At 43.7% G+C, this 16,683-nt stretch overlaps 1 protein-coding gene across 1 annotated transcript; it reads right to left on the reverse strand.

The window, feature by feature from the left end:
* Positions 1-3,678: 3,678 nt before the first annotated feature.
* LOC143436826 (serine protease inhibitor A3B-like) lies at positions 3,679-16,340 on the reverse strand. The gene is made up of 5 exons (XM_076921290.1): positions 16,272-16,340; positions 12,109-12,762; positions 9,973-10,246; positions 8,876-9,026; positions 3,679-4,190 (listed from the first exon to the last, which is right to left on the reverse strand). The coding sequence occupies exons 2-5, from the start codon at positions 12,743-12,745 to the stop codon at positions 3,990-3,992; spliced, it is 1,263 nt and encodes a 420-aa protein (XP_076777405.1). The 5' UTR covers positions 12,746-12,762; positions 16,272-16,340; the 3' UTR covers positions 3,679-3,989.
* Positions 16,341-16,683: the final 343 nt, after the last annotated feature.

The following is a 16,683-nucleotide window of genomic DNA, read 5'->3' on the forward strand; positions in this document are numbered from 1 at the left end:
TGACTCTGGGTATGTCAGACTCTGGGGGAACTCTAAGGAGACAACCTTATCAGGCTGCTGTCAGCTTTCCCTTCCTGTCATCCATATTATCGTCTATTTTTTGGTGACTGCACATGGAATGAATACTCAGGTGGAATGGTCTCCATATAACCTCTCCTTCAGATTCTGTCCCACAATTTGTCTCCATATTTGCTCTCTTGGGTATTTAATTACTCCTTCTAAGAAAGACCTAGGCATCCACACTTGTTCTTCCTTCTTCATGAGCTTCATGTGGTCTGTTAGTTGAATCTTTGTTGTTTCAAACTTTTGGGCTAATCTCCGCTTATCAGTGAGTAAATACCATGTGTGTTCTTTTGTGATTGGGTTACCTCACTCAGGATGATATTTTCTAGTTCCATCCATTTACCTAAGAATTTCTCAAATTCATTATTTTTTATAGCTGAGTAATATTCCATTGTGTAAATGTACCACATTTTTTGTATTCATTCCTCTGTTGAAGGGCATCTGGGTTCTTTCCAGCTTCTGGCTATTATAAATAAGGCTGCTATGAACATAGTGGAGCATATGTCTTTGTTATATGTTGGGGCATTTTCTGGGTATATGCCCAGGAGTGGTATAGCTGGGTCCTCAGGTAGTGCTATGTCCAATTTTCTGAGGAACCGCCAGACTGACTTCTAGAGTGGTTGTACCAGCTTGCAACCCCACCAACAATGAAGGAGTGTTCCTCTTTCTTCACATCCTCGCCAGCATCTACTATCACCTGAGTTTTTGATCTTAGCCATTCTGACTGGTGTCAGGTGGTATCTCAGTGTTGTTTTGATTTGCATTTCCCTGATGACTAAGGATGTTGAGCATTTCTTAAGATGCTTCTCAGCCATTCGTGTTTCCTCAGTTGAGAATTCTTTGTTTAGCTCTGTATCCCATTTAAGGACATCTCTTTCTTTAGGTTAGGGAAGTTTTCCTCTATACTTTTGTTGAAGATATTTATTGGCCTTTTAAGTTGGGAGTCTTCACCTTCATCTATACCTATTATCCTTAGGTTTGGTCTTCTCATTGTGTCCTGTATTTCCTGGATGTTTTGTGTTAGAAGCTTTTTGCATTTTGCATTTTCTTTGACCCTTGTGTCTATGTTTTTTATGGTATCTTCTGCACATGAAAGTCTCTTTTCTATCTCTTGTATTCTGTTGGTGATACTTGTGTCTATGACTCCTGATCTTTTTCCTAGGTTTTCTATCTCCAGGGTAGTCTCCCTTTGAGATTTCTTTATTGTTCCTACTTCCATTTTTAGATCCTGGATGGTTTTGTGTAATTCCTTCACCTGTTTGGTTGTGTTTTCTTGCATTTCTTTAAGAGCTTCTACCTGTTTACCTGTGTTCTCCTCAAATTCTTTGAGAGTGTTGTTTATGTCCTTTTTAAAGTCCTCTATCATCATCATGAGAAGTGATTTTAATTCTGAGTCCTGCTTTTCCTGTGTGATGTGGTGTTCAGGACTTGCTATGGTGGGGGAACTGGGTTCTGGTGATGCCAAGTAACTTTGGTTTCTGTTGTTTACATTCTTATGCTTGCCTTTTACCATTTGGTTAGCTGTAGTGCTACTCGCACTCACTGGTTCTGACTGGAGTCTGCATTTCCAGTTATCTTGGTTGTGTCAGAGCTCCTATTGTCTCTATTATCCTGAGCTCTAGCTGTTCTGGGTACACTGGCTTTTCTAGGATATCTCAGGATATGGTGTCTCCATGGTAGTAGACCAGCTAGGTGTTTGCTGCTTTGAGTGTAGTCGCTCCTCTAGGATGCTTCAGGATATGGTGTCTCCTGCTCTACAGCTCTGCAGTCTGTGACCTCTCTAGGATGCCTGCAGCTCTGCATTCCATGACCTCTCTAGGATGCCTCTGGACACAGTTTCCACAGCAGAGCAGAGCAGCTGTGTGACTGCTCCAGCCACCGGGATCCGGGTGATGGCCACAGCCCTCTTCTTACACTTTGGTTTTGACACATCGTCACTAGGTTGCCCTACTGACCTTAAACTCACTCTCACCTATTTCCTCCTTGGCCCCAGAAGGTGGAATGTTTCAAAAGATTCTAAAATGCACTTCTATTTCTCCTCACTGTGAAAGGGCAAAGCCAGAGAAGTGGCAAGGAGGGACTGCAGCTGGCCATGTCCTCCTCAGCAGGCCTGGGGGTGACACAGAGGAGCTCTGCTCCCTATCCCACAGACTCTGGGTTGATCCTGGTGGCCCCCATTCCATACTTCAGAAAAGTTCCCCCTGCAACTGGGCCTTTCCTCTGTTACCCAGCCCTTTTAAATCCTTAAAGCTCAGAGAATCTCTCCTCAGGATTCACACTTCTTTCTTGTCTGGGCCTTGTGTAGTCACCTTACCTATCCACCAACAAAGTGGTTTTCCAGTGTCTAGTTTCAAGCTGTTAGCCACTGTTTAACAGATAGCATACCCATTGATGAGGCACCCTCCCCTCCCCTCCCCGCCCGCCCCTCCCCTCCCCTCCCTGTAGCTCCTGACAACCATCAAAACACCTTCTATATCCATGAATTCCCATATTCTGGATATCACATGTCTATGGGTCACATGACACAGGCCCTACTGTGTATTCCCCTGTTCTGGATATAACATGTCTATGAGTCACATGACACAGGCCCTACGGTGTCTGGCTCTTTCCCTGTGAGCATATGGGCAGGCCCACACACATGGCATCAGGAAGTGGCACCTTCCTTGTTTGTCTAATGCAGTAATAGTGTGTGTCCTGAGCAAGCTCTGTTCGTCTACTCATCAGTTGGGGTACACTGGGGTCACAAGCCCTTTGCCGACTATGAAGAAGCATGGTGGACGATGGCTGCAGTGCCTGACACATCCTTGCTTCCTGTTCTTCTGAGTACCTGCCTACAGTGTGATTGCTGCATCAACCTTTCCAAAGACTTTGCCGTTCTCCATTCCTACTGCTGCACAGGAAAGCTTTGAATTCCAGCCCTGCAGGCTGTGCCAACCACACATCACCTGGATAGAAGGTGCTCTGCATAGGCTTGAGTTGTGAATTCGTTTCCTGATATGGCTGAACAGGTCACAGAAGTACGAGTGTGGAAGAAGGGCCAGCGGCTCGCTGGGTCTCATCATTCCAGTCACTGCTGTTCCTCGTGCTCCTGATGTGCTCCATGGTAGATGTCCTCTGACTATTGATGTGTGGTCATGACCACATGGAAAGTACCTCTGTTGGGTTCTTAGCTCAGAATCACAAAATAATCAGTTGTCAGACTATGATTATACCTGGTGAGCTCTCTGACAGAAGCAAAGTCGGAAGGACAAGACACATGGTGTTTTTGAGAACCTCACATTCCTCTCCTTCCTCCTCCTCCTTTTCCTCCTCCTCTTCCTTCTCCTCCTTTAAGCTCAGCACATAACTCCCCTCCTTCTCCAAGGTCTCTTTGAGTGCTCTACGTGAAGCATCTAGAGTCTTGTTTTATTCTCCACCTTCCAACCACAACTGTGATGCCCCATGATCCGATGATACCCTGCTTGGTGAGGTTTGTCCCTGTGGCATCAGGGAACTTGGAAACCATAGTGTCTTTCTGTCTGTCATGGGGAAAAGACAAAGCTTTTATGTTCATCAGTCTCCTCATCCATAAAGGGAGCCGAATGAATGAATGCTGCCTGGACACTTTCTGTGCAGGTATATGTTTATTGATGCTTTACTCCTGGTCTTTCATTTTTGGTGATGGAGGTGAAGGTTTTCACCTGTTCTGTGAGGTTGGTCAGCTGGGAACTGAGAAAAAGGCTACCACTCTGCTCTGATTAGGAGTGCTAAGGGGAGAGGAGCCTGACACCGACCATCCACATGTTCCTGTGATGTTTGACCACTAAAGTTAGTCAAGGTCACTGTTTAATAACAAAAATGCCACAGCCTATCGGAGGACGGAAACCAAAAAGCACATAGAGACTCAATCTGTTAACTCAGAAAGAATCCCCAACACTTGGAAAGTTCTAGATTTCTATAGGGTTTATAACCTTGCCCATAATGGAGATAAATGGGTTACGTGGATCTATAACAACGTATATGAATGCCCTGATCATGATAAGACTAATAGGTTTAATTTTTGCAGACAGGAAGTCATATTCAACTCTCGTGGCAGCACCTGCTTTTGTGCCCGTCTCAGTCATGTTCAGCACAGCCATGTGGATCATCTGTAGGGAGAAAACACATCACTCACTGAAGACCAGGGAGGGCAGGAAGAGACCTGGAGCAAGCGGTGACCACTGGCCTCATCTGCTGGGGAATTTCTTTGCTCCTTCCATCAGCTCTAACCCCGGTGTTCCCAAGACTCTGCTCAGGGTGTGAGATGAGGCATGCCCTGCTCAGTGTCTGAATCTGTGCTGCCCTCAAACCACTACAATAGGACAGGAGTAGGCAATGCCAGGGGTTTCCCCACAGGCAGCCTCCCAACAGCCCCACAGGGAACAGCAATGAGCTGGCAGACAGTGCAGGTTTCTGTTGAGTTTTGCTATTCATTGTACTGCTAAGTGCAGGCTCCGAGGACCTGGCTCTTCCAAAGAAAAGAGTCTACTTGTAAACTAAGTGAACCCGTCCCCAAGGTATTTCTGATGGGTAAATAAAAATGCCAACGGCCAATAGCTGGGCAAAATAAGCATAGACGGGGCTTAGGTTTGAAGGGCTTGGTGTCCAAGGAGAACCACAAGGAGGAAGAAGCGCAGGAGGAGGAAGGAGAAGCCACCATGTGTTCAGAATCAAGAGAATGTGGCACCAAGGGCTTTCCAATTGGAGTTAAGAACAGGTCAGATGCAACATAGTAAGTAATAACGGGGTATCAATAGGAAAGTAGGTTCTAACATAGAGGCTAGGCCACTGCCCAGCTTTGAGTCTTTAAAGGCTTATTGTAAATACAAAGGTTGTATATGTCTTTCATTTGGAAACATATACAGCTAAGGCAGGGTGGAACCTCCGGCCATGATTCAATAATTTCTACAACATATTGGTGCCTCAGCATCTGGCAAAAACTCACTTAAAAATTAATTTGTGATTCTCTAATGGAAAACACATACCGTCTCTTTAATATTAGGAGGCAGAGAGAATTGGTTTCATAACAGAGTCAAGTGGTTTCTTTCCCAAGCAGCACAGGTTTGGGACTAGGACACTGTATGTGCTAAATTAGTGCACACAATTCTGGGATTCATGGCATAAGCCTGGACACAGCTGTGCCACCAGGCAGATTCAGACAGCATGCTGGGTGGCAGGTTCAGACTCCAGCCTGGTGTCTTCTCAAGTGCTTCTAAGGTGCCTGCCTCTAAGACACTAGAAGCCCCCCACTTTGCAATGAAGCAGGCTGGTCAGAAGGCAGAGAGCAAGGCTTCAAGCCTCCTACAATCAAAAACAAAATCAAAAAAGAAAAGAAAAAAGAAAAAGTATAGAGAATGAACTGAAATGTAAGATATCAGTGCTATCAGAAGCTTCTGGTTTCTTTGAAAGTGAGATCCATGGGGAAACTGGGACTGCTTAGCCTAGCATAGGACACATATGCTGGCCTGAAAATACGCTTATACAGTAAGTAGAATGAAATTTAACTGAAGTAAAATATGGGAAGGAATATTAATTCAATTTCTATAAAGAGAAATGTAAGTATATTTATCCATGGAAATATTAATCCCCAAAGGAGGGAGAGATAAAATTGATATGCATGTTTTAAGGAAAGAAGGGAAAAATTACTTGAAATTGATGAATGAATAAATCCAGGTCTTTCATCTTGATGTTTAGGAGACAAAGGCATTGGCGTAGATATAAAGAAATCCTATCTTACTAAATAATAGTAATTGTTTTAATTATCAAAATGAAGGTTATAAGTTCAGTGGTTACAATGGTATTACAAATATTCTGTGAAAGAGGTCAAGTAGAACAGCCTTAAATAAAAAAAGAGTCTGCTAAATTGAATCAATCTATACTTTTGATGACTTTGGGTCACTGGACCAAGCAAAGAAACTCTGTATTTGTGTTAAAAGAAAAGAAAAAAGGCTTTGGACTCCTTCCAAAGTAATAAGGATACGATTTGATAGAGGAAGAATCCCTAAAGATCTTGGCTGCTGACAGGAAGCAAAAAAGCAAGAAGACCAAACAGGACAGGTGACATGATTTGCTAATCCCTCTACATGGAAACAGCATATGGCATGAATGAAGATTTATTACCACTTGGTTATTAATTAAACTAACTCATAAAGGGATAGTTTTCTTTCACCTGCTCAAACAAGGAGCAAAATTTCATCCTTAACTGATCTGTGCACCTTGCATCTTCCATACAAATGTTTTTATAGAACTAAATACTGGTTGTAAGGTTCATATATTACAGAATAAAATACTAAGAAGGCAAGTCTGACAAGATTCACCCTCAGGGATGCTGGAATGACCTGCTGTTCAGCTCCCTGCCTGACCCTGCCTCAACTCATGCTGTTTCCAGAGACTTCCAGAACAGCTTCAGAAAGGTCTGCTTATCCCCGATGACCACAGTTCATCCAGTCTTTCAGATGCTTTTAGTCAGGACTCCATTTAAGTTCTGAACTTTTTCAACACAAGAAGACTGAACTAATAACAATAATGCCAGCTAGCTTTATTTTGACCTGAACATTTCTTTTTCAGTTTCCTTTTGAGTTAGGAATTTTTGATCCCAACTCATTAGGAGGCTGATAGAAAAAGATGGTCTTCCCAACCCCTTAAGTTGGGATGTGTGGATTGGTCATTTCATGAAGTGTTATCATCTTAAGGGCATAATTTACAAGTAATTATAGTTTTAGACAGGATGAAATTTAAATAGAGAACACAGACTCAGGGATTTCTATCTTTCCTTTCCTCTTCTTTATCCTTCTTGCTTAGGTAAAGGAAAGGGGATTGAAAAGATAAATAGGGGATATTGTAATATTATAAGAAATTAGACAAATAGGGATGGATTATTAAATTATTCTAAAACAAAGCATTTTATAGCCAAAATCTTACATTGATCGAAATCTTTATATTTTCGTGCAGAACTGATGTTATATTTTCTTACATTGGTACAGAATTTGTATATTGAGAGAGGTTTAAGCTTTTCATTGGTATAAATCTTTGTTTATTGATACAATATTTAAAATTAATTTTGGTACTCTCGGGAATTGTGCCTCTGCAGCTCATTTAAAACTACAAGGTTGAATCACAGTCCTTTAAATAGTTGCTATTACAAACTGTTCAAAATAATTAAGTAATGCAAGTTAGGAGTCAGATAGTCAAAATCATGGTCATATTAGATTCTAATTTAGTTAATGTTTTCAAGGTTATTTAAATAGTAAATAACAAAAAACAATGTTTAAATATTCAGTTATGCTATATATGGATAAGATGGTCTTCAAAAGCATTACAGATTCTCAGAATATGGCATTACATGATATTTCATTATTAAAATATCTTTTGACTACAAGACATGACTGCTCCTGCTCCTGCTCCTGATAATAGCCCCGTTTTCCTTCCAGAAAGGCGATAAGCATCCCGAGTGGAGTTGCTTCAATTGAGGGAAGCTAACCACTGGTCAACAAAGGCCCTAATTTTATTGGTAGACAGAATGCTGTTGAAAAAGGACAAATGGAAGCAGGATGATCAACTTCTAAACTCTACCCATACAGTGTTGGCTGGCCAACTGGAGTTAAGAGAACCCAGATGCAACATAATAAGTAATAACTCAGAGTATGGATAGGAAAGTAGATTCTAATCATATAGAGGTTACACTACTGCACAGCTATTGTGCTGTTTAAGACTTATTGTAAATATAAAGGTTGTGTGTGTGTTTCATCCAGGAATTAAATAGCTAAGGTGGGGTAGAAACCTATGCCGAGATTAAATAATTTCTACAAGTTTCAGCATCTCTCCTGCTCCAACCTCCTTGTGATATATATACACCAGCATTGCTCAGGGCATGAATTCACATTACTAGACTACCATGCCCTGGTGATACAGATCTCAGCCCAGAGCTTTGAGTGGGCCCTGGACAGAACGCTAGGCACCAACAGGCTGTGCAGCTGAGAATGTGGTATGAGGTTCTAAGGGCATCTTCTCTCTTATTCTCAGGGATTTTTTTTCATCAAAACTACCATTGATCCCTTGTTATTACCTTTACTGCTACTATTATGTGTGCTAGTCAAGTAGTAATGGCTGAAGAAGCTGAGGCTGTGCAGTGGATTGTGGGTGGCTGTGCAGTGGATTGTGGGTGGCTGTGCAGTGGATTGTTGGCGGCTGTGCAGTGGATTGTGGGTGGCTGTGCAGTGGATTGTGGGAGGCTGTGCAGTAGATTGTGGGTGGCTGTGCAGTAGATTGTGGGTGGCTGTGCAGTGGATTGTGGGTGGCTGTGTAGTGGATTATGGGTGGCTGTGCAGTGGATTGTGGGTGGCTGTGCAGTGGATTGTGGGTGGCTGTGCAGTGGATTGTGGGTGGCTGTGCAGTGGATTGTGGGCGGCTGTGCAGTGGATTGTGGGTGGCTGTGTAGTGGATTATGGGTGGCTGTGCAGTGGATTATGGGTGGCTATGCAGTGGATTGTGGCAGGCCTTGCAGTGGATTATGGGAAGCCCTGCAGTACAGCACAGATTAGGACCTATGTGGACTAAAACCAAGCACAGGCACTTTCTCTACCATTGATTTCTGGATGTGTTCAATTCTTGAGGGTAAAGAGCAACTGGCTGCACACTCTGAGAAGAACTATCTGGGCTATGATTTCTCTCTCCCATACATGAGGGATCTCAGGCATGTAGGTTTTCTCACACATTGAATATCCCCACATGCCCACACAGCTTTCACTGTCTACATTCAGGATCCAACATGAGTGACCCGTGTTCCTTGTCTTACCTGAGATACTGTTGTGTTCTTGGCTCCAGTGATCCCAGACAGGTCTGCCTGTGTGGAGAAGACTTCCCTGATGCCCAGCTCTGGAAGGATGTTTTCTAGGTTGTATTTTTGGGATAGGAAGAACTTGGGTAGGTAGAACTCACTTATCACCCTGAGGAGAAAAGAGAAATTGAAGAGCCACCGGAACGTGTGCCAAGTCAACACAACTTACGTCTTAGTGGAAGCATTCTATAGCAGCCCTCTCTCTGAAGAGAGGCCTTCTTTCTACCCATGCCTAGACCATGTAGTTTTGCTCTTACTAATGCATTAATTATTCATTGCAGCCTGAGAGTATTTGCAGTGGACAGGCAACCTGGCTTGATATTAACTGTTCCTTGACTGAGAGTGCTTTCTTCCTAGATCCATGAAATGCAGCCCTTCCCTGTCATGCCAGCCCTGAGACATCACCTAGTGACCCTTCCATTTACAACTGGACACAGCATCAGACTCCAGCTTACCTTTGGTTGTCCTTCTCAACCTCACCACTGCATCCAACCTGACCTTTAGCTTACTAAATAACGATTAGTTCTACTTTCAGCCCCCTACTGTCTCTTCCTCAATTACAAAATAGCTCACGAGGATGCGAATTTTTGTCCATTCATGACTGATACTCTCTCTCGGAGTCTAAGTCAGAGCGTGGCACGTAGTAGGTCTTCAAGTCACCATTGCACGAATGGTGAATGAATGGCTGATAAGGGGAAGAGACAGCTACGAAGGACACAGCTGAGTCTCGGAGCTCATCTCCTGTCAATCACAATTCCCTCTGCCTTCCAAAGACACATTCAAGACTCCTTGTCATTTATAGCCCTTGAGAGACACAAGAAACCTCAGCTCCAGGTTCAAGCTGATCTCATTTTTGTCAACCACAAAAACCAGGGTAAAATCAGGCTTCAAACAACTGAGACAGAAGAGGGAAATTCAACTCAACTCTACCTGTCCCCTGCTGACACTTTAACCATTACACTGGGTATAAGTGAGAATCTGAGTTACAGGGACACTGGCCATCAGGATGATGTCAGTACACGAGTCCAGGCCAGTTCTGGGTCCTGGATATGCACCTATGCCTCAGTGATTTCCTCCACTTCTTCAGGGTTGCTGGTTGTAAGCTGGCTTCCACCTGCTGCATCTTGTCCTGGTCAGGGAGGATGAACATGGCCTTGGCACTGCCTTTGTACTTCAGCTCCACCACAGTGCATTTCAGCTTCTCATCCCGGAAGTAGGGTGTCTTCAGGTTTACAAACTTCATCATGGGCACCTTCACAGTCCTCTTCCTGTCCAATATGAATTTTCCCATGAATGTGTCATCAGGGTCAAAGGGTACCTTCCATTTGCCTAAAGACGAAGCAAATAATCATATTGTAATAGCAACAGAAACACCACCTCCTCTCCATCTATGCTCAGCTTCCGAGTTGCGACAGCAATCCATCCATCTTCAGTCACTCAGAGGGTCCCTCAGGGTAACATAATGTTGAGCTGGAAAAAAATCTTGGTAGGTGGACAAAATGGTAGCAATGAGGTTCCAGATTTGGTTAGAGAGGAAGCTCAAATCACAGCCTGGCTACTTGAGCTCCTGACAGTCAGGGACCTGGGGTGGAGTGTGTAAGAGAGACCAGAATGAAGGTGGTGAGACTAGAGATGAGGGAGAGTTGAGGGTCCTGTCTTCCTCGGGTAGTTGTGTCTAGAAGGCAATGGCTTGTGGGACAGGTTTCAGGAGAAACAGAACAGCACAGACTGAGTTCTCCCATATCATGATCAGTTCATAATCCCATACATTGTGGCTAAGACACGGGTAATGAGTCTTCATCTCACACATGGGAAATGGCCACCCTCAGATTCTCACTTATACCCAGTGTAATGGTTAAAGTGTCAGCAGGGGACAGGTAGAGTTGAGTTGAATTCCCCTCTCTGAATCAGAAATATCAGCTCAAGCTTATTCCAGATTTATAATTTCTGTCCCCACAGACAGTGTACACTCTGGGACTTGGTGATGAAACAGTTTCTTGCTCTTGGCATCTTGCAGCCTAAACATACATCCCACCTCACACCAAGTAGCACTTGAGCCTATGTCTGTGCAGAGTTGACAGAGCCAAATCTTGCAGTCTAACCCTTCAGGCTGACACTCTGCTTCCAACATCCCCTGTCCTCAGCAGCTCTGGGGTCCTCCTGTCTTCCCATCCTTCATCCTCTGACCTCCTCTCCTATATTTCTGTCCATTGTCACCTTGATTTTCTGCTTATAGTCCAGGCCTGCCCTTCCTGTATCCTGGACTAACTTTAATTAGCCCCAAATCCAGCTAATGTCTAGTTACATCATGACTTCTGTCAGGAGACAATATATGAGCTGTCACCTTACTCTCTGGTTCCTATCAGGCAGGGAGTGGTGGGTGTGGGTTCCCTGGATTTTCTACAAATAACCTTAACCATAGTGTCTCCAATTGAGTCTCCAATTATCATGGACCCATGTCCCAGAAGATTTGCTGCCTTAGGAATGTCTTTTGGGAATTCTGATCTTTCATATGTTAATTTTATAGAAGTAAAATTCCAAGAAGCAGCCAGACATTAACACAGAACACTGCCTAACAGACATTTCCCTTTTCTAATGACTTTTCCCCAGTCCCATCTTCTTCATGCCTAAACCCAGCTCATTATACAATAGGCTCAGGGGAGAAGTTCTATGCAGGGACTGTCCCCCAAGGCTCTTCAAAACCTGGTTTTAGGTTATGGTACTTTCCCCCTTAAGATTAGTGTTTCTAGAATCTTTTGAGTCAAGAAGTCCCAGCCCAGTGGGTCCCTGCTGGAGACTGAGGCTATCCAGAGGGATGGATACCTCAAATAGGAGCATACTAGAAATGCTTACTCTAGTCAGATTGAAGGATGTCATTTGTATAGGGAGTAGCCATGGTTCCTGCCTACTCAGGAGGGCTGACAGTGGAAGACATGGCATTCAGCTAGTCAGTAAGTCACAGCCCAGATCAGCTCTCTTGGATTGACAGCTTAGTGTTTCTGTTCTGTATGTCCCAGGAATTACATCAACATCCAAAAATTCTCAGAGGAGAAGTAAGGGCTTTGTGTAATAAGCAGTTAGACACACATGATTCCAAGATCCTAGCACATCCTTTCCAGTTGTCAGTGTAAGGACACAGGTTCCCAGGAAATATCCTCTCCCTCTCTTTGCCAACCAGTGACCACTCTCACCTGTAAAGAGGAGATCATTCACTACCACTATGGATGTCCTCCCATCCAGGTCTGAGACCAGGTCCTTGGCCTTCCCCTGGGTCTGTTTCTTCACATAGTCATTGATGAGCTTACTGGTCTCACGAGGCTGCTGGAAGTCGGCTGTGAAGACCTCAGTCTGGTACAGAGCCCTTGCCTTCTCCTTGAACTCTGTCAGGATCTGCAGGTGTTGTTCAACAAAGAGGGCATTGCCTGCAATGATCTGAACCTGGTCCCCTGGCTGGCTGAGCCCCTGTAGGAGGTGCCCAAAGCCCTGGTGGATGTCTGCCTCAGGGGTCTCTGTGAGATTGAACTTGAGACCTTCTAGAATCTCTTGCAGGGTGTTACCCTTTGCTCCCAGAGACAAAGAGTTCAAGGCAGTTGTGATGCCAAGTGGAGAGAAGACAATATTTTTATTTGGATTCTTTAAAGCCAGCTCCTTGTAGAGGCTGAAGGCAAAGTCAGTGTTGATGGAGGCCAATGTCAGACTGTCCAATTGTTTTCTAGTGTCTTGGCCTTTCTGGACTGCAGTGTGTCTCCCCAGTGTGTCATCTGAGCAGCAGAGGACAGCAGGGCAGATCCCGGCTATCAACATTCCCAGAGCTGCAATGAAGGCCATCTTCTGGGTTCTCCAGGCTGAAAGGAAAACATCCTTTGAGTCTGAGAAGACCAGCTGGTGCTCTGACCATCTCCTAGTTCTTCCTGCTCTGCTTCTCTTCCTGTCTCTGTGACTGCTCACTGGAGGTGCTCTGGACACCCATGGCAATTCTACATCATGATCTTCCTACTACCATGGAGGAAGTGAGATTGAAGAAGTCAATTTTTTCTATTTAAGTGAACCAGCATCCAGAAAGATAAAGGGTCATTCCAACCTCACAGATGAAGGAAGAGAAAAACCTGGAGCTGGGCATAAACCATGTGTAATTTCTTCTCCCTTTCTAGATTCTCATAAGGCCCCATTGGAAGGCAGAAAACCCTATTCTTTTGCACTCATGCAATCTCCTATCAACAAACTCTAGTCCAGACTGAAGGAAGGAACCTTGGATGATTTGGAAGCACTGATTCTAATGCAGGTTTCTGGGAGTACAGAGATTAATTGAGAAAACCACTGGAGACATGTGGCTCAGTGCCAAAGCCCTGTCACCCCTGAGAACAGGTATTAGAAGGACCAATAGTAGAGGTCCTTTCAACCCTGCCAGGGTACGACATGGCCTCAGGCTTGGAAGGCCTCCTGACAGAACAAAAAAGAAATGTTGTTTGTGTCTCTGATACCTGTACCAGATTTCAATTCAGCTATCAGGGTGGCTGTGTGGTCGTAAGCAAACATCTAAACCACTCTGACAGCCTGTTGTGTGGCCCAGTGACATAACTGGCAAAAGTTTCTGGCTCATCACAGGTGTGGAAGTGGAGGTGAAGATTGCCCAGAGGGCCAACTTGTCCATACTCCCCTGCAGTGCGGATCACATTTGAATCCTGTGATTGTGTAAACATGGCTGCCCAGCTATAGTCTTTGTCCCTGCTGTAGGGGAATTCAGAAGGAAAAGTAGATGAGAAAGGAATGAAAAAGCAAGGAAGAACAGGGAAGAGAGGGGACAAGAAGGGTTATAGGAGAAGGAGGAGTGAGGAAGTGCAAGAAAGAAGGGGGCAAGGCAATAGGAGGGGGAGGAGGGGATAGGAAGAGGGAGCCAAGGGGAGGATGTAGGGGAGAGGAGACTGCAAGAGTGTAGGAGGATGGAGAGCAGAGAAGGGAGGTGTTGGAGCTTTGCCTCATGTCCCCAGGGCAGTGACATGTCTGCAGAGGAGCCAGGAGTTTCAGCCACCTTCATCTTCTGTCATACTGATGTAATCATTTATTTGAGAAAGCATTTGGCCATGTATTTTTGTTTGTTAGTTTGGGGATTTTTTTTTTGTTTTTATGCCTAGTGTTTATTTTATGTAATTATGATGCTTTGATTTAATACATACAAAGCAAAGTAGCTGCTGATGAACACTTAACCAACTTTCTATAAATTAAATGAAAATTATCATTCATAAATTTTATACCACTGTCGGTGTATCCACGTCATGCCACCCATACGCTGTGAAAATTCTATTGAAGATTTTCACGTTGCCTATCACTTATGTATATGGATGTAAATTTATGGAAAATGTTCTGTGTTTTCCTGGTCTAGACATGGTCTGGTAGAGTAGTATGGTAACCAGTGCAAATAAGGTTTAAATTTGACAAGTGTCACGGATTCACTGGACTATGCCAAGCTTTGTGCTGATATTTATACCATGATTGTTAAACCTTGCTTGATATTATTTCCCCTTATCCCAACCATCTAATACTGGGACAACATGAGATACAGTTGCAGGATTTGTCTGTGCCTTTCAAGTGTGTATGTACTGATTCTTTCTCTCAGTGAAGAGACTGATCTCTTGTTCATCTAGCCCGTCATACTTGCAAGCTGGTCAGGGAAGAGCCACTATTTGTGACTTGATTACTACTTGGTAAATTCATAAATTAATACAATGAAAATATGCCCTAGCTCTATGACAATCGTTATTATATTTCTCTGAATGTATCTTTAACCCTGGTACCATATATTTCATTATTTGTATGCCAGGTTTTAAGGTTGTATTGGAGTGATTGTGTATACGAAAGAAACATTTTTAGCCAGAAAAAATAGTGTGGGCTAATTGGTTTTAAAGTTTATAACTTAGAGTTGGCCTTATGAAAAACCATCCATTTGGAAAATCTGTAGCACAGGGTGGTCACAGCATTGATTTTCTAGTCGACAATTCCAAAAACACAGCTCAATGAGATTATTTCTCAGTTCAATTCTTTCCCACTATAATATTTGTTTTCATCTCTTCATTTACAGTAGATATTGTTCAACATCTTCTAGAAACCAATTTCACTTGTCACAATCTTTTTTTTTTCTGACCTAAAAATTTCTCTATTCCCTGCTGCTCTTGATTGACATATTGCAAACCAAATAAATACAATTTATAGAATTCTAACTAAAAATAAGCAACCCGCTTTGTAGAAATGAAACATATGTTTCAAATATCAGATGAATATGCATACCTTTTTTGAATATTGAGGAGATCACAGACGTCTGTCTCCTGAATGACTGAGAGTCATATGATAAGAGCTTCTTAGAAAGAGATGCTTGGCAGTAGACTGACACTGCATATTTTGTAGTGTAAAATATTTAATCTTTTTAGAGCCATGGATGACATGCTCCATTTTCAAAAGGCCAAATGCTAATAATATTTTTAAGTATTTGTAGGCAGATTTTTTGGGATAGCCTGTGCTCTAGTTGTTAGGGGACCCACAAGAAGACCGAACTCAGAACAATTGTGGGAGAATAGGATGAGGATTGCTGGCCCCAGTTGGGAAAGGAATGCTCCTTCTGAACCTCCACAGGGGGAAAGTTTTGAAACCATACGTAGCTCAGGTGCTGATGTAGGAGCCAGGACAGGACAGGACTGTGACAGAGTCCCTCTGGAATAGGTGGAGACCAACAGAGTCAACTAACCTGGACCTTTAGGGCTTCAGAGTCTGACCCACCAACCAAAGAACACACTTGAGCTGGACCTAGGCCTTCTTGGACATATGTAGCATTTGACCATGTTTTAATCCAAAACGGTTTCCGCAGAAAACAGGCTAGTCTGTTTGTGTAAAAGACCTGGCTCAGCAGCTGAGCTATGATCTTCATTTCTTTCTAGAAGAGAAATGTAGCCATTCTTCCCCATGGATTTTACCAGGCAATGTGGTTCCTGACTCCAAGGCATCATCTGTCTGATGTGAGCATGGCAGTGATGCTATCCCAGAGGGACTCACTCTATCATAGTCCTGTCCTGGCTCCTACATCAGCACCTGAGCTAGGCATGGTCTCAAAACTTTCTCCCTGTGGAGGTTCAGAAGGAGCATGCTTCATTCATTTTGCAGGTGCATAGGCAATGGCACCTGCAACTTCCATAGTCACAAAGACCCGTACAAGAGAGGGGAATGTCATGCACTGAGATTCATACCCGGTGACCTAAGAACAAGTTCTCACTGCCCCCAAGCTAAAACTCCAGGTCATAGCCATTACTACACAGTTCTGGGCTGGCTCTTTCCTTTCTCAACAAAGAGAAGGTTTCATGGACCTTACCTGCAGAATCAAAGCCACCTGCCCGTATCTGTTAGGTGAGTTCTGATGTGCAGGTTTTCTGCCTTCCTGGCTTGTTTTCAACTCTTGCACACTGATGCCCATTTATATTGAGGGACTCCTCCCTCCTCTAAAGAAAGGCTGGCCAAGACAAGCTGTGTTCTGTGCTATGATTGGAAATGAACGGATAGGATGATTTGTGGTGACAGGGACTAACAGGCTCTATCTTGTAGAACCAGCTCCTGTTGGGAAAACCTCTAACACACTTCTACACGACACTGGATGTCCTCATTGTTGCTTCTGTTTCTGTAATAGTTCAAGAGTCAGTATGGGTCAGGTGAGTAGTCAAGACGAAAAGATAGAGCACCAGCCCTGACTCACTTCTAACCAAAAAGAGCTGCATCTGACCTTTGTT

Source organism: Arvicanthis niloticus, chromosome 23 (assembly GCF_011762505.2).
Source record: "Arvicanthis niloticus isolate mArvNil1 chromosome 23, mArvNil1.pat.X, whole genome shotgun sequence".
NCBI lineage: Eukaryota > Metazoa > Chordata > Mammalia > Rodentia > Muridae > Arvicanthis > Arvicanthis niloticus.

Coding starts and splice junctions, on each gene's coding strand:
- LOC143436826 (XM_076921290.1), bottom strand. CDS start 12,745: ATGGCCTTCATTGCAGCTCTGGGAATGTTGATAGCCGGGATCTGCCCT. Junction 10,247..12,108: donor GAATGATCTCCTCTTTACAG/GTGAGAGTGGTC, acceptor CTTCGTCTTTAG/GCAAATGGAAGGTACCCTTT. Junction 9,027..9,972: donor AGGAAATCACTGAGGCATAG/GTGCATATCCAG, acceptor TTTTCTCCTCAG/GGTGATAAGTGAGTTCTACC.